General features: G+C 55.1%; 1 protein-coding gene across 2 annotated transcripts in view; it reads left to right on the top strand.

Annotated features, from left to right (window-relative positions):
• PLPP1 (phospholipid phosphatase 1) overlaps window positions 1-21,971 on the top strand; it is a 50,986-nt gene that overhangs the window by 12,313 nt on the left and 16,702 nt on the right. The window contains exon 2 of one of the 2 annotated variants that reach the window (XM_037038546.1): window positions 12,347-12,501. The exons of the other annotated variant lie outside the window; for it this stretch is intronic. Within the exon in view, the coding sequence (XP_036894441.1) occupies window positions 12,347-12,501 (155 nt within the window). The remainder of the gene's footprint in view (window positions 1-12,346; window positions 12,502-21,971) is intronic. 2 annotated transcript variants of the gene reach the window in all.

Here is a 21,971-nt window from a genome sequence, read left to right as displayed (position 1 = left end):
CTTGTTTTAGTTTCTGGACACTTGCCGTTTGGCGTAGTCTCAGACTGGACGCGATGGGTCTGCGTAAACACTTTTAAGTTTTAAAATACACAGTGCGCTTTTTAGTGAGGTGGTGACCTGTGAGCTTAAAGCAGCCAGGGTCTCAGATTTTTTAATGTGTAGTTTTGATTCTTCAGTTACTTGTTTCCTGTGTGTGTTTTGAGCACTGGGATAACTGACTCTGTACCCAGATGGTGAGATCAAGTCAGTCTGATTCCATTTTTACAAGGTCAGTTGCTGAACCCGTTGCCGTAAAGGTTTTGAAACCCCCCCCCCCCCCCCCCGCCANTTGTAACCCCCCCCCCCCCCGCCTCCTAGAGGCACTCCTGTGCTTGCTTTCCCGTGGCGGGGGGGGGCACGAGAAGATTCCACGCTTCTGCCCCGGGGGGGACGGTCCCCCTGCCAGCCAGCCCTGCCCGCGGAGATTTGTTGGTTAGGGGACCTTGGTGGGTGGCTTCCTTGGCCACTGTCGGTTCTTAGAGAGGAGGGACCCCACTGGTGTTCTTCCAGGTGAAGCCCCTCGGGATGTGGCTTCGTTAACGACAAGACCAGGGAGCCCCTGCCCACTCCCCCGCCTGACCTCCTGTCCTGCGCTGGCCCCTGGCGAGCCCGTGAGAGAGAGAGGGAGCCGGTGCGAAGGGCGTGCAGTTGGCGTGTTTCTCGTGTTTCCCAGTCACAGCTTACCCGTGTTTCCTTCACTAGAGGAGCCTCACGTGTCTTGTCTCATGAAACACAGTGGGCAGTACATCTCATGGCTGCGACTTTGGAAATACATGGTATCTCACGGCACGAGTTCAGCATCGTGTAGTTAAGGGCTGCATGTGGAATACTGTCATCATTAGTAAGGTCTAGATTAGCTTTTTAAAAAATTATTCATCTATTTCCAGCTTTTCTAAAATTAATGTAACCAATTGGTAGACACAGAGAAGCCCGGAAAATGAAGTAAATAGCACTGCTAACCTCACCATCACCCAGAGATGACTGTTTGGAACATTTTGGCTACAAACCTTTCCCATGCTTTTTTTATGTCTGTGGACTCACACTTAAAACACACGCACACACACACGTGCTTTTTAAAAATTGGTGTACTGCTGCAAACACTGTCTAGTTTTTAGCATAGTCTTCTACAAAATCACTTTTAATGTTCACCGGCGCTTGGTTAGTGCCTGGCATGAGGCACCCCCTCGCTTTCTAACACCCAGGTCGGTGGGGTGCCGGAGCCATCCCTCCGGGTGCACGCCCTCGCGTGAACTCCGGAAACCCTTCCTGGGGCATGCGTCCCTGACAGCCTCTCTGCGTTCTGGCTTTTTCTGCCCCTTCCCTCCCTGCCGATACCCCCATTTAGCAGTAAAGCCCCCTCAGGTGGGCACACTGTCCTTGAGCCAGCGATCGGTTGTCCAGCAGCAAGTGTGCTGGTCTCCGTGGGACTCGGGGTCAGATCACACACAGACGCATCTTACTGGCTGGAGAGAAAGTGCTACAGGGTGTGACTTGTGTGTTGTGATAGGGCTGTGTGTGCCTTGGGCTCACAGGGACCCGAAAGGCGGCGGCAGTGGTGGCCGTGGCAGGCAGGGGAGGCCCACCGGGAAGAAGCATTCGCCATGTCCTCTTCGCGGGCCGGCTGCTGTGTCGGGCGCTTTCCTGGGCTCTCTGTGCATGGCAGTGCTGGGGCCCACAGTGAGTGTGTACTCACACTCATTGTGGGAGGAGACCGAGCTCTGGCCTGTCAGTGGTTTGCCTGTGTGCATACAGACTGGGACTGGGAGAGTGTTAGAGGTACAGCCCAGGAGGTGCAGGGGCCGCCTGCGGCTCCAGGGGGAGGCCTGGCGTAGCTGCCCAAACTGCAAGGGCTCCTGCGAGTTAGCGGTTTGGGTCGGGCGTGGGACTGGTTACTGGGTCGAGTGAGCAGGAGGTGAGGGGAGTGAGCAGGTGAGGGGGGCTGAAGCCAGCACTTGTTTGTTTCAAATTTACACTTAGTAGAAGTCACTCATTTGGGGTACAAATCTGTGAATTTAGGCGATTTAGAATTTAGAGGCACATAACCACTGCACAATTAAGATAGGGAAGGAACAGCCCCAGCTGGTGTGGCTCAGTGGACTGAGCACCGGCCTGAGAACCAAAGGGTCTTGGGTCTATTCCCAGTCAGGGCACAGGCCTGGGTTGTGGGCCAGGTCCCAGTGGGGGGCGCGAGAGGCGACTACACACTCATGTTTTTCTCCCTCTTTCTCTCTCCCCCTCTCTAAAAATAAATAAATACAATCTTTAAAAAAAAAGAGGGAAGGAACAAGAAAGCTCCTCCGTGCTGCCTTCTGGTTGTCTGCGCCCCTCGTCCTCCACCTCGGGTGGCCAGTCCCGTCCCTTCCAGTCCCGTCCTCTAACGTCACACAGACGGAGTTAGCCGTGTGTGGCCCTCCGGCTGCATCACTCAGCGTGACTCACTTCTTGTTAGGTGCCACCGGTGTCCTGAACTGTTGTTGTTCTCGTTGCCTCTTCCCTGTGCCCCCCCCGCCCCCCCAATTTCCTGTCAACAGAATGATTTCTGGCTGAGAAACTATTGCAGTTGTAGCTTTGAATACCAAAGCCTAAAATAGACTCCAGATACGCGTCTGGGAGAAAGCAAAGCAGGGAGCAGGTCAGCTGCCCCTCCCCAGGCCTGCGAGGCAGCCCCTCCCCGTCTGGTGCAGTCCCGGGGAGGACGGCCGGTTGGCCGAGGCCTGTGGGAGCCTGGAAGAAGGAAGGGAGCTGCCCCCACGCAGGGGTGGGAGGAGTCCGCGTTCCGGCCAGCTGGCTCCCCGCGCCTTGGGGAGGGAAACAACAGGTGACCGACTTCTCACTTTTTATTTTTGGTAGCACACAGCAGGCTGACTTGTGTTTTGTGCAGAAATCTCAGAGTTCACGTAGAAGAACCTGCCCTTACGTTGCGGTGAATGGTTTTTAAAAGCTCTTTAAGTATACATACGCATTTATTTTAAGCATCTTAACCACGAGACTCCAAGGTTGAGGATATTATAGTTAATTATTGACAGAAAACCACAAAAAGTAAAAACCTTCCTTGGTAAATGTCACTTATACTCAAACTGCCATTTTCCCCTTTTGTCCCAACTGAAACACAAGAGAAAAACCCAGCAGGATAACGTAGCCCTGTTTATAGTAAAACCACAGAGAGGTGGGGACGGCAGGCGGGGCGCTGGAATGCAGGTGTCTCGGGGGCCGAGGGTGCCCCCGGGTGCTGGGTGAGCCGGCCCTGGGACTCGCTCTCATGTGCGGAGCACCCCCCCCCCAGCGGCCGCCAGGACCGGGAGGGTACCGAGCCCTCTCTGTGCTGAACTTTGTCCTGCGCAAACGCACCTTGCACTTGGTTAGTAAGGCAGGCAGCTGAGATGGACCGCAGCAGTAACTCGGCGGCGCCATGAGAGCCGTGTGCTGCAGGGAAGGCGGCCTCTTTCCCGCAGACGCAGCCTCCCTCCTGGACAGCGACGTGGCGGGTGGTGCCCTGCCCGTGCTGGGGTGCAGTGAGGGGTCTCCAGGTGATGCTTTGGGACCCAGGTGAACTGCTGGTAACTGGAGGGGGTGGGGAGCGCACCCTGTCCCTGCCACTGGCCCCGCTCACCTGGCCCCAGGCTCCGCCCCATCTCCCTGGGTCCTGCACCTGCTCCCCCCCTGCCCCCCCAAAGGGCAGCTGGATCCCCAAGCCCTGTCTTGCTCAGAGCCAGGGTTGACTTTTCATTTGCTAGTGAAACATACAAAGATTGTTTATCTGGAATCAGAAACAGTCATCTGCTGGCCACTTGTGTTTCTCATTCCTCCCTGTATCCTGCTTGAGTTGGAGCCTTTTAAAAATTTGATTGGCTGGCAACTGACTAAGCCCAGCTGTCAGTCCTGAGCTCGGTTCCAGTTCTGTTTCCCAGGGCAGGTGCTTGACTGTCTTTGCTGCTCTTCGAGACCCGCAGTTCCGGCCCGCTCCGCGTTTCCAGCCCGTGGTGCAGTTCCCGCTGCATTTGGAAGGGTGTTGCAGTCTTGGGCACACCCTGAACTTCCAGGGCTGATAGCCAGTCGGCGCCCGAGGCCTCCCTCCCCCGCCCACAGCTCCCCATGTCCCGGTCCCTCCGTAGGCCCCCAGGGTCTCGCGGCTACGAGGCTGGAGCGGCTCCGGCGCCTGCAGTGTGAGCCGGCCTGGCTCCGCGCGGCCAGTGCTGGGGCAGCACACGCCCTGTGTGTCTGGCTCTCATTAAGTCACTTGTCCTCTGTGAGTCATCCTCTCATCTTCAGAGTGGGGATGACAATACCTGTTTTTCAGGGCGACTCTCTGTTCGCTAAGCATTTGTCGAGGGCCCGCCTGTCCGTGTCTTCTTGGAGCTTGTGTCCGAGTGCTGTGGGGTGCGATCACGGCCGAGTCGGCCTGTGCGGTGCTGCGCTCACAGTTCCCAGCGGGGCGGGGCCGGGCTGACGCTAATAACCGAGGCCAGCCGGTGCTTCCTGGGCGGCCCCGGTTGTCCGCCTGTGTGACCTTTCCTCCCACCCCCTGGATCTGGCTCCCCCCTTTATTCTTCTTCTCATGTCCTGCTTGCCCCCCACCGGCCCGCTGGGCCCTCTCTCAGAGCAGAGGGCTCGCACTGTGGACGACTTTCCGGAACAGTGGTCTCCTCTTCCTGCCCTCTTTGTCCTGCCAGGTGTGGACCGGTTTCTCCCCTCCCTCCCTCCCTCCCTCCCTTTTTGTCAGGGGAGGTGTTACACTCGTACCCCCCCACCCCCCGCACCCTGTCCGCCTTTTAAGACTGTCCCTGGCCACGACAGGCGCTATGGTCCTTGCCTCAGGCCCCGGTGACCTGCTCTCTGCTTTTTCTACGCAGCTTCTGTCTGACCTGGTGGTTACGACCACCCAAAGTCAGTGGGGCCGTGGCCTTGTCGGCCTTGGTTCAAAACCTGCTTCTTCAGCCTGAGCAGCTTCGGGCAGGTCTCTCCACCTTGGGCGTGATGCAGTCACACCTCTGTGAGGTTGTGGAAGGATTAAAAAAAGTTGCAACACTTCCAGGGCAGACAGTGAGAGTGCCGTGAAAGGCACCTCCTGTCACTGCCGTTTCAAAGCAGTGTCCCGTCCCCTGGGCGTTGTCTGTTCACTCTCACGCCCCGCCTTCTTTCCTGCACATGCGCGCCTTCCCAGCTGGCTGTGCCGACTTTCTCTTCCTCGCAGAGCTCATAGCTGCTGCACTGTCTCTGAGTGACCATAATAAAACCCCGCGGCGTCGGATCTCCCCTTTATGACCTGGCGTTTCGGGTACACACCTGTAGTCTGATTCTCCAGCACCGGGGAGGCGTGTCCAGCCTCGTGCTCAACACAGCTGTGTGTCAGGTGATCAGGAATACTGACCAGGAGGCAGGCTCACCGGTCTCGTGTTGGCTGGTAAACATTGGCTGACTTTCTTGGGGACATCTAACGGTCCTTCCCAGAGTGGGAAAGGACAGCCTTCCTGTTCAGAGACCACACGTGACTTCTGTCTACCAGCAGGGGGGTTTTTCACGTGATTCTGGACAGAATTTGCAACACCTGTTTCTAAAGAAAGCAAGAAAAGTATCATATTTTCCCCAAAATGTATTTTGTTCCAACCGAATTAGACACCAAATAAAGAACATTCCCTAAGTTTGGAATGAAAAGAACTTTCTAAAAACTGCTCAGCTCACACAAAATAGTAAAGAGCCAAAAAAAAGTTTTGTTTACTTTTAACCTTGGATTCCTAAAAGGAGAAAATGGAAGGGTTTGCGGCAGCAAATGTCACAAAAGTAGCTGTGGAGTTGTTGGACCCAAATGCACATGTGGGAAGACGCACTCGCGTGGTTAAATTCACACGCGCTGTGTTTTCTTGGGAAAGGGGAGTATTCCTCACATGCAGGTTTCACCCACTACCTTCCAGGTGGGACATCAGGTCCTGGAAGCACTTCCCTCAATGAGCATCTTGTCAGTGTTGCTGAGGTTTCCTGGGCCCCCTGGTTTGTAGCCGGGTGTGGTCAGACAGGAGGGCAGTGCCGGGGGTGGGCACGGGTCCCAGGTGGCACCCTCACCGCACCAGAAGGGGGTGCCAGAAGTAGGGGGGTCTGTTACTGGCCTGCATGCCACCTGCTGAGGCATCTAGAGTCATGCACTACAGGGGCCTCTGAGAAGCTCTCTTGTCTGTGGGTGAAGAATGGAGACCCGGACAGGGGCGTGGGCCCTTTCTGGGGAGAGGCGAGGGGCTGTGTGAGGTGAAGGGAAGGACTTCTCTACCCTCGGACCCGCCCGCGAGCTGTGTGCTCCTGGGTGAGTTCTCTTGCGTCTCTGAGTTTCTGATAAAACCAGCCCAGAGATGCGGTTGGTTAACAATTTAATCATTTGCTGTATTTGTGTTTTTCTTTTCTTAAGCCTTTAGCAAGACTGATCCTTAACTGGTGAAAAGTCATTTGGTTTTGTTGATTTGGTTTTTCCTTTGTTTTCTGTTTCATTCTTTTCTATATTCCTCTTACTTTCTTGGACTTTAAAAAATATGTTATTGGGGACTCTAAGGGGACTAAATGATAGTGGGAAAAATACTATAAAGATTAAATAAAAAATAAGTTGGTAGATGTTTCATTAATTTCTAACGTATACATTTTCCAGTTTATTTGAGAGAGAGAGAGAGAGACATTGATTTGCTGTTCCACTTACTGATGCCTTTATTGGCTCATTCTTGTGAGTGCCCTGACCAGGGATCGAACCTGCCACCTCAGTGTATCCGTACGACGCTCTGACCATTTATACATTAGCTCCCTGGCCCGGGCTAATGTATAAATGCAAGGCTTTACATTTTTATGCGTACTATTTTAGCGGTGTACTTTAGGTTTTGATTTGTGTTTTCATGTTCATATCAGACTACTTTATAATCTGCACTTTGCCTTTTTGACCTATGACTTAGTGAATTTTAAGTTTTCAAAAGTACAGATTTTGGGGGACAGTCTTTCCCCTTCATAAAATGGTTAAAATTAGCAATAAAATACAGGCAAACACCTGGCAGAAAGTAGGTTTTCAGCAAATGCTTTCACTTTTCCTTGAAAAACTGCTTCTGAAATTAGCACTTTTTCAGGTAAGTTGCATTTATAGCATATTTTCAGGAAACAACAAGTTTTTTCATGGTGGGTGATAAAGTCTTTAAAATTCAAAACTAACAATCTTGAGCCTTTGCTATAAAGTGCCCACGCGGTTTCTGCCCGGCTTCGTGTTAACACCGTCTCTGGAGTCAACTGCGTAGGAGCCGTAAACACAAGTATTCTGTTCTCATAAGTGAAATCTGCTGACTGTAATGCTTTTACAGGCTGTTTTGCCTGCGTCACAGTACGTTGAACCTGTTTCTAGGTGTGTGTTGCTCGTGTTGACGCTCTGTGGCAGGAGTCTGGTGTCAGGGCATGGGCTGCGGGCACATGGGGGGCCGCGGCCGCCTCCCGAGGGGACCCGTGTTAGGTGCTCAGGATGCGGCCGGGCCCATGGCCCCGCCCGGGCGCACCTGAGGAGGCCACAGAGGGGCCTGGTGGTCCCTTCTTCTCCTTTTTCCTTTCCTTTAACATCAGTGTGTGGCTGCCTCTCACACACCCCACTGGGGACCTGGCCCACAACCCAGGCATGTGCCCCGACTGGGAATCGAACCCGAGACCCTTTGGTTTGCAGGCCATGCTCAGTGCACTGAGTCACACCAGCCAGGACTGGCAGTCTCTTCTGAGCGGTGAGCTGAGGACTCAGAGTCACATGCACAAACAGCCGTGGCCTAAACCTGTTCGCACTGAAGCACACACCTTTCTCTGGGACATGGTTGTGTTTTGTGACTCTGATGTATCAATGGCTACATGTCCGGCAGGATTGCTGTTTAAGAGTCTTGTGAACAAGGCTGCCCTGGTTGTTTTAGGTGCTTCCAGTAGGAGCAAATGTGTCCCCTGTGAGCAGGAGAGCAGCGCACTGAGATCTGTGCTCCGTGCTGGGGGCCGTGCTGTGGGCAGGAAGGGCTTGCTCCCTTCAGAGGTGTGTGGCGAGCCTGTGGCCAGGCTTGTGCCTCGTGATACAGTTTCTGGTCGGACTGTTTCCTGTGGTTCTAGGCAGGAGGCTGGGGGGAGATGGACCTGGGGCTGATCATTATTTGTCAAGTCCTACTCTGAAGCATCAGCTCTATACTCTCCGTCCTCTGGTTTGGAAAGCAGACCCTCCTGCTGTGTGGCCGAGAGGTGGGGCCTCTGCTCGGGGCCAGTTGGTGCGAAGGATCAGATTAGGCCTCTGCCTCTGGGGTGTCGGGAAGAGAGAGAAGCCCTGTGAGGACAGCCTCGTCTGACACTCGCTGCCCCGCGTGGAAGAGAAATGAATGCCCGCAGGGCCCAAGGGGCGGCTTCTCCACTGCACACTTGTGTTGGCGTGAGCATCCGGTAGGCCTCTGTGTGCGGGGGTGGGGGGGGGACAAGCGGAGAAAGTGCTGGGGAGCACACAGCGAGCAGTGCTTCCCTAGCCTGTTCTTGGACTCGAGATTGTTGGCGGGTTTTGTTTTTTCTTTTTTTCTTGGCTTGTTTTAACTTGAGTCTTCTGGAGAGAAAATCTCTTAGCACTTTTCAGGACCCGACTTTGTGGTCACACACGGTTGTCACTGGTATGCCTCAGAGGCTTTTGCTCACTTGTTCACCCATCTGTCCCTTCAGTCATTCGGTGGCTCTCCCTCAAGTGACCGCCAATCCTGTGCCGAGACCCTGCCGGGCCTTCCTGGAGCCTGTCTCCTGCCGCCCTCTCTCGGGAAACATGGTTCGGCACGGTCTTTCTCCCCCCTTTCCTTTTCTAGTCTTTTTTCCTTACCAGCACTGTGGCTGCCTCAGGGTGGGAATTGAAATACCTGGAAGAACAGGGGAAGGAGGTTTCCCAGAGGCAGGGGGCCTGAGCCTCCTCGTGGTGCAGTGTGGTTTGTTTCGTTCTCCGCAGTGAGCCCTCGGAGGAAGCAGAGGCAGGCAGCGGGCGCGGCAGCCGGGGAGGTGCAGGCCCTTCGGTGGCGATCCAGGTCTTCCGTTCGCTGTGTCCACAGAGGGGACGTAGCACGTGCCCCCCTTCCCTTTTGCGTCTCCACGTCGGGAGCGAAGTCGGCTAATGTCAGTCCTGTGTTTGCAGTGGGCCCCGGGGTGGTCCCACGGCCGTGGGTGGTAGCAGCACGCACTCTGTGTGACCAGGGTGGGTCAGTGGTCGCTCGGCTTGTTGGAGGGGAAGGGAGGGGACCCCTGCCCCATCCGGGTGCCCCAGCGCGTCTCAGAAGGGGCCCTGGCGGTACATGGGCCGCACGGCGCACCTGGTCAACTGAGTGCACCAAGCTGGGCTGGACGTCTTGCAAGTGATTTCTCTTAAGGAGGAATTTTAATTGGGAGAAAAACATCCTAAAATTGTTAGGGTCCAAAACGGTTTCTGTATCCTGTGTACATTAAGAAAAGAATATGCCCGTCCACGGAAAGGGCTTATTTGGGGAGGAGTCTTCCATACATTACCTCCACACAGCCCTCCCTCCTCCTCGCCCTGAAAATGGCATTGAAAGCAGCCTCCGTAGCGGACACTGCTTCACTTCAGAGTGCAGGTGTGTGCTCACTCTGGGCGGCCGGTGTGCCTGTGTCTGCATGCGTGTCCGTCCGTCCGTCCGTCTGTTGCGGTCTGCTGGGGCTGCCACAACACCCTGCCTGCTCCTCTCAGCGGGTGGCGGTGGCTGCTGCTCGGGTCACGCAGCCGAGGCTGCGCCCCAGCCCTCTCTCGCCTGTGGTCTCGGGTCCTGTTTCACTGTGGATCTTAGTGCTCAGCTGGTGGTTCTATCTGTTGGTCTTGACCTCAGGCTTTGCTTTCTCTGAGAGCCAGCAGTTTGCATATCTCTCTCTACTTATAATCTTTATCCTGAATATTTAGCCATTCAGCAAATTTTTAAGCAGAGCCCAATGGCATGCCTAGTGTAAAGGATACAAGGACAGTCTTTGCCCTCCAGTTGCTGACAGTGCAAAAGACAATTTACACTAGTGTCACAGACGTGTGGGCCAGGCAGCACGGGGCCGGTGGCTCGGGAGTGCGCTGGACTTGAAGGGGAGATGAGAGGGCAAGAGCCCCACTGGTGGGCCGAACGTAAAGGGCGGGCGGGTGCAGGTTGGCAGGAGTCCACGTGGAGAACAGTGCGGTCGTGGGTACGATGGCGCAGGAACAGACTGGCGCACTCGGGGCAGCAGCCCGCCCCTGCGTGCGTTGGGGCCCCTGGGGCTCTGCAGACCTGTCCTGCTCCAGAGGTGGCAGCCGGTTGTCTGTGTCAGAGCCCTGTGGGTGGCCCGGGAGGGGAAGGAGGATGGGGCTGCGCTGAAGAAGGTGCCTGCGTCCCTCAAGGGCCACCTTCTCACTGCTCTCTGTGCGAAAGGAACTCTCTCCCGCTGCGCCCCCCGCGCCCCCACCTGGACACTCCCGTGGGGGAACCGAGCTCCCTGCACGGGCTCAGCACTCTGTCCTGCCCCTGTGGGTCAGCTCACCCGTCGCTCCTGGGCGTGTCGGAGCTGCCTTGGGTGCCCCCTCCCACCTAAAACGGGTTATTTCTCAAACCCCTCACTCACCTGCTGCTGACCCTCAGGGAGCAAGGACAGTGACGTTCTGTTTCCTGTGGGATGAGTTCCTGCTCGGCCGTCGTTGTGAACGTGATTCCTCACGGTCAACGCAAAAACCTCCAGCCCCTTCCTCCTGCCGAAACGTGCGCCTTTGCAGGGTTCAGAGCAGCTCGCAGCAAGGACTTTGTCCCGTTAGATTTGAGTTGTTGGCGTGAACATTGCGTGTGTTCTGTGCTGAACCAGCTTTTCCGGAGCACAGGCCTCCCGCCCCTATGGCCCTCTGTCCTCGTCCCAGGTCCGGCCTGTGGACTTCGCCCGCCACCTGCCTTCATGGGTGGCCACAGACTCGCTGACTCCAGAAGTGGCCTGTGCTGGGGGCCCGTTCTGCTTCCGGGCCCCGCCAGGCAGGTGCCGCCGTCCTTGCAGTCTCGTGGGAACTATCTGTGAACAATGGGGAGGGTGATGGTCCCCACCTCCCAGGGTGGGGGGTGGGCGGCTCAGCGTGGAGCCCACGCCGGGCACGTGTGAGCACGCAGTGCATGCTGGCTGTGCAGCGTCAGGCTCTCAGAGACTCCCCGCTCGCGCCCGTGTGCCTGGTGCGTGTGCTCTGGCCGACCCCGCGTGTCCCTCCCCGTGCCCCCCCTCCAGGCTCTCCTCCAGCCCTCCCTGCGCTTTCAGGTTCAGCTGGGCTGCCTTTTCCTTTTTTCTGACTGCTCTAGTTCAAGTGCACCTGAGTTCCTGTAGGGCTTTTTACACCATTTTAGAAGTTAGTCTGTTTTGTCTTTTTTGGTGTTTCTTTCACATTGTACACACAGTACCATTCACTGTTGTTGTACAGTTCTCTCAGTTCAGACGAACGCTCAGTATCTTGGTACTACTTTGGAACAGTCTCCTGAGTGTGCGCTATAGCCCAACGCACGTACCTTCGGCCCTTGCACGTAGTGCCTTGCATGCTACCTTGTCTTCCTCGTGTGGTGTCTGCTCACTGTCGAGCACACAGCGAGTGAAGCTGGGACGCTGAAGCAAAGCCGAAGAGCACGGTGAACTTGAACATGTGCAGAAGCTGCTGGCTGCAGTTATTTGATTTCTCTTTGCACTTTCATTTTGTTTGGGTGAAAAATTTCAAATGAAAACTATTCCTGCTTCCCTCGTTAAAGTGACTTTGGAGGCTTGCCAGGGCCGATGAAAACCACTTTTAATTTGTCTTTGGGATATTAAGGACTTGCTTCTTTCTGTTTTCATTATCAAATATTCTTATGGTTTCTATCGTTTTCTAACCCTATTATTTAAATTTCAGTGTGAAGCAATTTTATATCTTTCCCCTCCTTAACTGTGTTACACTGGCCCTTATGATATTAAAATTATTAAGTGTGCTTAGTGAGTTTCTCTTTTTTCTTGAATGTGCTTAAGATATTAAGCACTTCAATTAAAAATGAATCAGTCACACAATGTGAATGTGAAACCCTCCTGTCTTCCCGACTTTATTCCCCCCCGGGCCAGTTTTGCTCTGCTCCCGTATTCTTGTGCTGAGAGGTCAGTGCAGGGAAGGGCATTGGCGCTGGGTGGGGCGGCCAGCTGGCGCTCACCCTGGGCTCTTGGGGAGTACTGACCCTTTCCCAGAAAGGGAAGGAGATGTTTAAGATTTAATTTGCCCCGCCCCCCCCCCCCCCAGCAAGCTCAACTCCAATGTAACCATGTGTATCTTTTTCCGCTTCCCCAACAGCTTCCATGCCTATGGCTGTTCTAAATTTGGGCCAAATATACCCATTTCAGAGAGGCTTTTTCTGTCATGACAGCAGCATCCAGTACCCGTTCCATGACGGTACCATCACATCCACTGTCCTCGTCGTAGTGGGGCTTGGTTTACCCATTTTCTCTGTAAGTAAACGCCTGCGCAGGCAGCCATGGGTGTGCTGTGCCGGAGGTGGAGGATGCGGTGGGGTGGGGGGAGTGCTCAGCGCCCGCCCAGCAGGGACGGGCTGAGCGGGTGCCGGAGGTGCCTGCCTGCGGTTCTAACCAGGGGCAGCTTCTCCAGTTCAAGGGGATGCTCCCCAGAGCAACTGGGGGTCACCCCGAAGAGTTTCGGAATAAGTTGCTCTGGCACGGAAGGGTTCACAAGTAAGTCACTTGGACCGGCTCTTTTCATTGTGCCAGGGAAGACACTTGCTGAGCCCAGTAAGCTGTTTTGTGCTTGATAAATACTATAAAGCTAAGGTTGTGCTTGTATTATCATGTTCTTAAGTGGAATTTGAGGCCGCGATAAAGTTTTATCCATCAAACTTGAGAAGGCAGCTCAGCAGAAAGGCTGTGAGCGCATGCACAGAGTGAGTCCGCAGGCGCCCGGGCACGGTCACTGCTTCCTGGTGGTCCTGCCCTTCCACAGTCACCGGTCTGTAGGGTAGCATTGGGTTTCGTTGCTTTAGGTAATGGGAAGTTTCCTTCCAGGTCAAGTTTCACCAGTAGGTTAATAAGATGTTGTCTTAACCTACTTCCTTTATCCTTGGCGCTGATTCCCAGCCAAGCCGAGCCGAGCCAAGCCCGTGGTGTGACTCGGAAATGAAAGACGAGGAGCCAGAAGACTCGGCCCCTCGAGGGCTTGGGGGCACAGCCGGCCTGTGTTTCTCCTCGGCCCGTCTCCTGCCAGCTGTCTTCCCCGGGGAGAGAGTCGACTTTACATTCTCGTCTTCGCTAACTCGGCCGCCTCGTTTCCACGGCAGGGCAGACGGGCCTTCCCTTCCATGTTTTGCCCCCAAATTGCCTCTGAATAATAACCCAGTTTTGTGGATTCCTAGTTCACAGCTGAGTCCATTGTCTGTAGCAGAGTTTTTACCGTCTTCGGCACTGTGCCCTGACGATGAAGGCCGCTTTGGGGTTTGTGAGGTTCCACGGTCTAAATATTTTCGTCTGTAGTACACACATTCTGATTTGAGTATAACCATTTGCGCAGGAGTAAAAAGGGAGAGAAACCTGGGATTTGAGTTAAGACGCTATTTACCCTTTTCCTGAGAAGTGAGTGCTTCCACCGCGACTGGCAGCTTCTCCTTCAGCTGGTGAACCGGTGCAGATGCACCCAGGCCCGCCCCGTGAGGCACAGGGCGCTGGGACAGCCAGGCTGTTGAGCGGCTGTCGCCAGCCAGTTTTTTAAGCTGCCCTGTGTTTGAGGGTCGGGATGTGACGTTCAGTCATTTGCTTGTATATTTCATCTCTTAAAGAAAAGTTAAATTATAAAACTAATACACATTTGTTAGTGGATTTAATGATATCTGTTCCAAAGGGACAAGGGAGAAGTCACTCTCCGCTCTACTACGTGAAGACAACTACTATTTTGATGTTATTTCCTTTCGTTGGACAGTTTTTTATATCATTAGGAGTATACTGCAAGTTCAGTTTTATGCCTTGTTTTTTTACAAGTATTTTTGAGTTATTATAAATGTGAAACAGCTTAAACTAGGAAAAACACCAACTTCTGGTCCAGATGGCGGCGTGGGTGGACGCCGCACTCGCCTCCTCCCACAACCGCATCAGAATTACGGCTGAACAAGGAGCAGCCGCCAGGCGGGGCCGCCTGGGGTCGGGCTGAGGGAAGCCGCCGCATCAATGCTGGTAGAAGAGCAGAGACACAGAGCAGGGTAGCCCCACACCCACATGTGGCAGGAAAGTGGGGAGGGGCATCTTGGCTGTGGAGGGGCCCCCTGAGGAGCAAGGGGTCCCAGCCCTCACTGGGTCCCCCAGCCCAGGGTTCCGGTGCCAGGAAGAGAAACCCTGGTAACTTCTGGCTGTAAAGACCAGTGGGGATCGATGCTGAGGAGGATGGAAGCTTCCGGAGTCCCAGGCCGGTCCCTTTAAAGGGCCCACAAACAGACTCACTTGGACTCACTGCCTCAGCTCCATCTACTGCGGTGGCAGCAGCTTGAAAGGCACCAGAGACACAGGCAGGGACGGCATTGCCCGGCACCTGGGTGAGAGCTCAGGTGGGGGCAGCTTTCTCCCAGACCGCAGTGCTGGCCAAGGCCACGCCCCCTTCGATGAGCCTCCCCCACTGAGCGCCGGCAGACAGGTGCCGCGTCTGAGTCTCCATCAACCTGTTCGCCCACCCTGGTGGTTCCCTGAGGCCCCGCCCCACTCAGCTTGCAGGCCCACCATCACACGGGCTACCCCGCTCCCGCGCTGACCGTCACAGCCAGTGCCAACTCTGTGGGCCCGAGGCTGCAGTCTGCAGTGACACCGCCTGACGTTCACCTGTCAGCTGCAGTGTGAGTGTCCCCGGGCACCCGCACTTGGCCCAGCAGGGCCGCACATTCAGGGAGTGCCCACGACCCCTCCCCCCCAAGCCTGTTCTCACCTCAGGGGCCTGCCACGGTCTGGGGGCTTCTTGCTGAGACAGGGCTGTGCAGGCCCAGCGAGGTCAAGGTCGAAGCCTATGTGAGAAGAGGACTCAGAGGAGCCCAACTAAAATCTGGTCAAGGAGAGGCTGTGACGATTCATGTTGTCGATGACGAACTCCGCATCCTCAGCCCGTGTTGTATGTGGTGGTGTTAGCTCAGGGTAGAGGGACTCTGCGTGAACATGTGTCAGGGTGCAGCACGCTTGCACTCGAAGTTCACTCAGGAACGCGAGTTACACGAAGCTCTGTCGTGTCTCCGCTGTTGGAGGCGACCTCACTCTTGAGTGTGTGCCGTTCCTGTTTCCGTTTCCGTTTCCGTTTGACGTGGCTGTGGTGCTGCCTTTGCCACGTTCCACCCAGTGGGCACATCTGCTCACTGTCGTGTCCTGGGTGCCTGCCGACCGCGGTGCTGGGCATGTAACAGGCACTTAATAAATGCAGGAAGACGTGAACTGGAACACACATCCGATAAAGGGTTTGTATCCAAAATGTGCAGAGAACTTCTGAAACCCAACAATTAGAAAACACACAACCCAACAAAAAGTGGGAGAAGATCCAGATAGACAGACATCTCACCAAAGAAGATGCACAGAGGCAGGTGAGCACATGCAAAGGTGCCCAATAGCCTACTCTGTAGGGAATTGTAATCTAATCCGGTGATGAGACGCTACTACCACTCACCGATCAGAGTGGCTAAAATCCAGAACACTGACAACAGCAAGTGCTGGCGAGGACGTGGGGCAACAGAAGGTCTCACTCCTTCCTGGTGGGAGCGTGGCGTGGCGCGGCCCTTTGGAAGACGGTCTGGCGGTGTCCGTCAGAAGTGATGCGGTGCCAGCACGTGCGCCCGCAGTCGTGCTCGCAGGCACTGACCCAGGCGAGCTGGACACTGCCTTCCACCCAGACGGCAGCCTGTGGTGTTTCCTGCCCATTATTCTCAACCACCCAAACTTGCACGCGGCTGCGGTGCCCTCCACTTGGTGATGAATGAACTGTGGTCCATCGGATGCTGGGGCATCACTTGGCACTAAAAGGAATTGAGCTATGGAGCCTTGAAAAGACAGGGAGGAACCTGAAATGCCTGTTGCCAAGTGAAAGAAGCCAATCTGAAAAGGCGTCGCACTGTGTGACTCCAGCTCCGTGCCACCCTGGGAAGGCAGAACCATGGAGACAGGGATGGGCCAGTGGTGGCCGGGGGTCCGTGGGAGGACTGAGGAGGGACAGGACATGGGTCTTAGAGGACCTAGAGGACTGTTGGTGTGGCCCTGGAATGGCAGACACAGGGCGGGAAGTGCTTGTCCCAACCCCCAGACTGAGCCCTGGCTGGTGTAGCTCAGTGGTTGAGCGCGGGCCTGCGAACTACACAATCGCGGTTCGATTCCCAGTCAGGGCACATGCCTGGGTTGCAGGCCAGTTCCCAGCAGGGGACTCATGAGAGGCAACGATACATTGATATTTCTCTCCTTCTCTCCTTCCCTTCCCCTCTAAAGATAAATAAATAAAATCTTTTTTAAAAAAAGAACCCCCAGACTGAACCCCCAGACTGTCTGGGATGGGGAGTGGCTGGTGCCCCAGCGAGAGCCCGTGCACCCACTCGTAAAGGTGTTCACAGTGGGCGGTGAAGGGGGGAGGTTGTAGAGGTGGAATTGGTCTTTTATTTTCGGCACAGTTTTTTAAATAAGCCTAAGGCTTTTAAAGAATAAAGTATTAATTTTTGAGAACTAAGAAAAGCTTGCTCCTGACGTCTGGTGAGATGCCAGTGCCCTTTGCGTGAACAGCAGTAGGTAAGATGACTACAAGTGGTCCTCACAGCGGGTGGTCACATGTTCATTGCTGGAAATTAGTTACCTGATCAGGTGTAAAAAGGAAAGTTCCACAGCTGTGATTCATGTAATTTGTTTGTTCGTGAACTCATTTTACAAGGGTATTTGTTTTTACCTGTGACTGTGGGTTCTTACTGAAGGGAAGGAATACAAAAGCGATTGGCTGTTTAGTAACCAGAACACGCCTTTCGTTTATGAGGCCTAATCTTGCACAACAGCGCTTACGAATGCAGGGCCAGTTTTCAGCTTTTATGATGGAAAACAACAAACCAGGAACCACAACGTCGTGGCGCTTACCCGCCCCCCAGTTCGGGAAGTGTACGCGTGGGGGGTGGTTACTGCATGTTGCGTGAGGGGCCGTTGCTGTTTCAAGTTCTGTTGTGCAGTAGTCCTTTAATACACTGAACACTTTTTGGATTTCTGAGTAACAGGTTGAACTTAGAAGCATCTTTTATCTGAATACAAGTTCGTAGTCAATTATCCATCCAAACTCTCGGAACCAGAAAGTTGTGGATTTTTGAAAGGGTGTGCAGTTTATTTCTGTACCTCATGTGACGCCTCTGGGGAGCCCAGGGCAGCATCCCATCGGGAGACACGAATGCGCACGCAGCCGCCTGTGGCCGTCAAAGTGAGGGGCCAGTGAAGGCAGGCTGTCCCTCCCTTTGTCCAGGGCCGCCGCTCGTGGAGCCGGGCTCGGGCTTGGCACCGAGTGCCGTGAAAGAACTAGGGTTTTGAAGGCTTTGGGTGTTGGAGTAGGGGATTAGGGGCCTTCGAGTGAAAGCTGACTTAGGGTTATGTAACTGCTTATTCAGGTACTGTGGTTGCTTTACACAGATGCACGAAAACCCCACCCCTACTCTGTGTCGAGGAGGGGGCCGCTGGTTAGAAGTGTGAGCTGAGACCTGGGGGGCAGGGCTGGTGACGTGGCCGCAGGAAACAAGCGGCCCAGGGGCTGGAGTGCTGCCTTCGTCAGCAGTGTGTGGACGAGCAGAGACAGTGTCCCGGGAACGAGCCACTCGGGACAGTCTGTGTCCTTGTCGCTGCCAGTAGCTCAGGTTGCCTGTCTGGCTTTCTGCAAAATCACTCAATATTCTGATGTAGCCAGATTCCTCTGGACTTCATCTTTAAATAAGAATTTGAGAAAATTTTCTGCCATTTCTGCCAACTGTTGTTAAGCTTTCACGTTCAGAAGGAAGTGAGACAGGGCCTCGGGATCGGCCACGTGCTTCCTGCTCACTGTGGACTGGGGTCCTCCGTCACTGCGGACACAGAGCTTTCTCGGGCGTTACTGCCGTTTCCGGGGCCGGGCTGAGAGCGCTGGGTGGGGGTGGGAGGTCCGGTCTGGGATCTTGCCCTCTGTGGGTTACCGTGCGCAGAGGTCGCGGGTGGGCCAGAGCAGCGGGGAGCAGCGCTACTGATCGGCTCACGTCCCCAGTGGAATGCTTGGCAGCTTCGGGGCGCCATGCACCAGCCGTGCGTTTGGTTAGGTGTGCACGCGTGTCCAGCACACGTATTGTTGCACTTGGGTGTCCATCTGTTGGTCTCACATACCTGAACGTGTCCTTTGAGAAGAGACCATCACTTGAGAAGAAGAAAAATCAGAGTTCTGTCAGGTAACCTCTCTGCACGGGGGTGGGGGAGTGGGGGGGTGGGGGGGTGCAGGCCCTGTGTGTTCCAGCTGCCTCTCTGCGGGGCAGCGTCGCACCGCCAGGGAGAGCTGGGGCGGGGAGTTCGCTGGGAAAGGCACTTTGTTCTCTGTACAGTTTTGCTTGTTCCCTTGGAAAATGTTACGGAGTGGGTGTTCGTTGGGTCTGAGACTGCGCACATGGGGTGAGTGGAGGGCAGCGTGGGAGGCTGGTGGGCGTTTCCTGGGGCAAGTCCGCTGCCCTCTTGTTCCTGCCCCTGCTGCCTGTCCCCCGCTGACCTCAGCGGGGAGTGGCCTCCTGTGGAAGCAGTGAGTCCTGTTAGCTGTTGGCTTCTGTTTTCTCCTGTGGGCGGTGAATGCAGTGGGTCGGTGGGGAGGTGAGATCGAGGCTCAGTGGGAGTGCAGTCAGCGGACGCGCCGTGGAGGGTGCCTGTCAGGGGGTTTCTGAGTCCTGCTTGGGACTCTTTGGGTTGCCACATGGGATGGCCTGGCCCCAGTCACTTACTCTGTCCCCGTGTGTCTCTCTTAACTGCCAAGTGGGTGCTCTATGGCTTATCGTGAAGCCAGGAGGTGAGGGTGCTCCATCGATGTGAGCACCGCGCTGTCTCCATCTGCCCTTGTTCTCAAGGAGCGGTCACTGATGCCGCCACCTGCTGGGCCCGGGCCCTCCCTCGGTCCCCTCCTCGTCCGCCTCTCCCTTTCCTGGGCGCCTGCAGCCCGCCCTGGACGTGGCTCTGACTGCTGCTGCACCCTGTGGTGTAGTGGCCTCCGCAGGACTCTCAGGGATGAGCTGGTTCCGCACCCGCCCCCCCCCCCGCCCCCAGTGTCTCAGGGAGTCCTCAGTTCCCTTAACTTTGCTACTTTAAAGGTCCTGTCACTTCTCTGTCCCCGCCACTGGGCTCTCATGGCCTTACCCTGGGCTGCGTGGTCTCTGACCGCCGTCTTTCTGCAAACAGCTCCTGTAATGACCTGCAGTTTCCAGGTTGTGGAATCCAATGGTGTCCATCTTATGTGGTCGCTCAGCAGCATTTAAAAACATTCAAAGACTTTTTATTTTGACATCATTTTAGACTCACACAGAAGTTGCAAAAATAGTTCCGAGTTCCCCTGTCCCCTTCGCCCAGCTTCCCCCAACAGTAGAATCTCAGTTAACTGGTGGTAGACGCAGACCTATGCAGACACCCCTGGTGTTTACATGTAGAATCGTGTGTGTGTGTGTGTGCGCGCGCGGTTCTGGGGGTTCAGCACACGTCGAGCTCGTGCATCCATGCCCCCAGCCGGGGTCCGGTGCTGCGCGTGGGCCCTGGGACGCCGCCCTGTGCGGTCTCTCCAGAGCCTCACGGCCCCAGAGGGACCCTGTCCCAGTGACCCTGCGCTCCTCGCCGGCTCTGCGATTTCGTCAGGTGTGTCATCAGATGGATTCACGCAGGACGTGTCCTGTTGAAATCGGCTTTCTAAAATCCAGTCACGTGCCTGATCCGCCCACGTTGTTGCGTGTGTCAGCAGTCCGCTGGTTTTTATTGTCGAGTGGCATTTCACCATGTGGCCTTGTCACAGTCGGGCTTTGGTCTGTTGTGGGGCACTTGGGCCCTTCAGTGTTCACGAGTGAAGCCAGCTCGTGAAAGGTGTCCACCAGTGTCGGGGGAGATATGAATTTCCGTGTCTCCAAGGTGTGTGCCCGGCAGCGGCATCGCTGGGTGCTTCCGGGAGCGCCGTTCCCCAGAGGCAGCGCCGCTGTGCCCACCCCGCTGCTCCCTGGTGCGCCTCGTTCCGCGAGCTCCTGGGTGTGCAGGGACAGCTCCAGCCGGGGTTTGCTCGCCCCCCCAGTGGCTGCCGACGTGGCGTGGCGTGCCATGCCTGCATCCCCTCTGGCCAAGCGACGGTCAGGGCTTTTGCTCGCTGATTTTTTTTTTTACTGTGAAGTTTAGAAAGATCTTCATACACTCTGGATAAATAGTGTTTTGTTGAACATGTGATTGGCAAGTATATTTTTTCACACTGTTGCTTGTCTTTTCATTCTCTTAAGTGTATCTTTTGAGAGCATTAAGTTTTTTATTTTGATGAACTCAGTTTTGGGTGTTTTTTTTAATAGATGAGATGTTTTTTGCTCAGAGAAGTTAAGCCATTTGCACACGGCCCTCCACCCAGTGAGTAACAAGGTGTCTTTCCAACAGGATGAATCAAGTGTATTGATTTTTTGGGTAGAATGTGCTTTTGGTGTTCTATCTAAGACGTTTTTGGTTATTTTTTTTTTGGCATAACCCTATTTCAAAGACTTTTTTTTTCTATTTTCTTCTAAAAGTTTTACAGCTTTTTGTGTTGGGCTTGTCTCTGTGGTCCATTCGTGTTGAGTTTCGTGTAACGTGTGAGGTTGGGGTTGAAGTGCATTTGTGTGTGTGTGTGTGTGAGAACAGGTGTTCCAACATCGTTTGCTGGAGAGCTCTCCTTTCCCCGTGGGACTGTCTGCTGCCCCCCAATGCCCGTGTCTCCCCCCCCACCCGGGCCACTTGGTGCTCACCACTGCAGCTGGGGACAGGGCGGTAGCGCAGACCCCAAGGGGCTGGAACCCAGTGAGGCACCGACAAACCGTGGCTACATTTTCCTCAACCCCCCCAGGGCCTGACCCCTCCCACCTCACTCTTGTTCAGAACTGTTGGCGCTGTTCCTGCGTGAGCTGTGGCGTCCGCGTGGCTGTGAACAGCCCGGGGGCGGGGGGGGGGGTGTGTGAGGACCACACCGCAGCTGCGCATCCTTCGCAGGGAGCTGCCCCTTCCTTGGTGAGCCCTCCGTCCTCGCCTGTCCTCAGGCCACGGATCCCCCACCCGGAGTTTCGGGGGATCAGAAACACCCTGACACTGGATTCTGGCAATGGCTGCGGGAGTCGATGCATTTTGTTCTTGGAAGAGGGAGTGAAACGAACTCTGTCCCTGAGTGTTAAGGGAAGCACTGTGTGACAGGGACAGGTGTTGACTGATGGGGAGGGGTCATTTTTGAGACACACTCTTCCAGGTGAAGGAAACGTGCTCGGTTTGGATTTAACAGAAGAGCCACTCGAGTGTCTGCATGGCCTGTGGGGCTCCGTGGAGCAGCGGAGAGCTGTGTGCGTCCCTGGCACTCGGGCGTGGTGGCAGAGAGACTCGAGCAGGAAGGCTGTTGCCTCGGGGTCGGGTGCGCCTGCCTGGACAGAGCTGCCCTCGCGTCTCAAGGCAGGCCCGGTGGGGGCTTGTGGGGCGACTTTGCCCTCAAATCCCCCCGTTCACCATGGATGTAAGTAACACTACCAATACATGATCTGCTTGGGGAGGAGAGGTGGCCAGTTTCTCAGAGGAAAAAGGCCAGGAGCCCCTTTCTCCAGGGGCTTCTATTGGGTTGTAATACACAGGAATACAGGTGGTAAGGATCAAACAGTAGATGACATTTCAAAGAAATCTGAGGGCTTAGTCTGAGTCAGAGTCTGTCAGGAACAGAGTTTTAGAGTTTCCTGCTCGAACCCTTA

This window comes from Sturnira hondurensis, unplaced genomic scaffold, assembly GCF_014824575.4.
Source record: "Sturnira hondurensis isolate 20B ecotype Veracruz unplaced genomic scaffold, ASM1482457v3 Scaffold0024400, whole genome shotgun sequence".
NCBI classification, from domain to species: domain Eukaryota; kingdom Metazoa; phylum Chordata; class Mammalia; order Chiroptera; family Phyllostomidae; genus Sturnira; species Sturnira hondurensis.
The sequence above is the reverse complement of the archived record's forward strand: the minus strand, read 5'-3'. Positions and strand labels throughout refer to the sequence as shown.